This window comes from Chiloscyllium plagiosum, unplaced genomic scaffold (assembly GCF_004010195.1).
Source record: "Chiloscyllium plagiosum isolate BGI_BamShark_2017 unplaced genomic scaffold, ASM401019v2 scaf_14384, whole genome shotgun sequence".
NCBI lineage: Eukaryota > Metazoa > Chordata > Chondrichthyes > Orectolobiformes > Hemiscylliidae > Chiloscyllium > Chiloscyllium plagiosum.
Genome location: NW_025214925.1, coordinates 35,911 through 36,627, shown reverse-complemented (window position 1 = coordinate 36,627; position 717 = coordinate 35,911). Strand labels below are relative to the sequence as shown.

At 55.8% G+C, this 717-nt stretch overlaps 1 protein-coding gene across 1 annotated transcript in view; it reads right to left on the bottom strand.

Moving 5' to 3' along the window:
• The window catches only part of mettl17 (methyltransferase like 17), a 1,423-nt gene extending 1,068 nt beyond the window's left edge, over positions 1–355 (bottom strand). The window contains exon 1 of the mRNA XM_043686643.1: positions 239–355. Coding sequence (XP_043542578.1) covers positions 239–340 — 102 coding nt within the window. The 5' untranslated portion in view covers positions 341–355. The remainder of the gene's footprint in view (positions 1–238) is intronic.
• Positions 356–717: the final 362 nt, after the last annotated feature.

Sequence of the window (717 nt, the reverse complement as noted above, 5' to 3'; positions counted from 1 at the left end):
TTTGGGGGGGTGGCCAGAATGTTCCGGAGCGTGGGGGAGAGGCACGTCATAGAGTGTGTCAAAACTTAAACAGGGATGACGGGGGTTAGGGAGGGTCCTGAAGGGGGATATAAAATATTAAACAGGGACGGAAGGGGTTAAGGAGGGTCCTGACGGGGGATATGAAGTATTAAAGGGTACGGTGCCTGATGAGGGAGGGAGTGGGGGTCAGCGTGAAGTGAGGTTCCCCCGCACTAACCTTCAGCACAGCCTCTCTTGCCTCCATCAGTATCTGGTGTCCCTCCTTGGTTCCATTCTCGATTAGGACCTGGAGAGCGGGGAGGGGAAGAGGAAGGGTCATCAGGGGGCAATGAGGGAGGTTGATGGGGACGAGGTGGGTGGAGCAGGTGGGGGTTGGGAGGGGGGAGAAAGGAGCCCCATGATGGGTACAGGAACGGGGTGTGGGGTACAAAGGTGGTACAGGAGTGGATGTTTCGGGGGGTGCGGGGGTACCGAAGAGGAGGGGACGTCGTTTGTGGAGGGTCGGGGAACGAGAGAGAGAAGACGCGCAGAGAGACAAAAAAAAAAAATCAACAAATCAACAGTGGAGTTTAATCAGAAATCGCCCCAATTCCTGTTAGATCATTTTCAAAAATGGATCGCGCCCTGTCCCGGTAACCCCCCTCGGTTAATCGGGCAAATCCACCGACTCACCACTCCCTACCGTGCAGGGGGTCA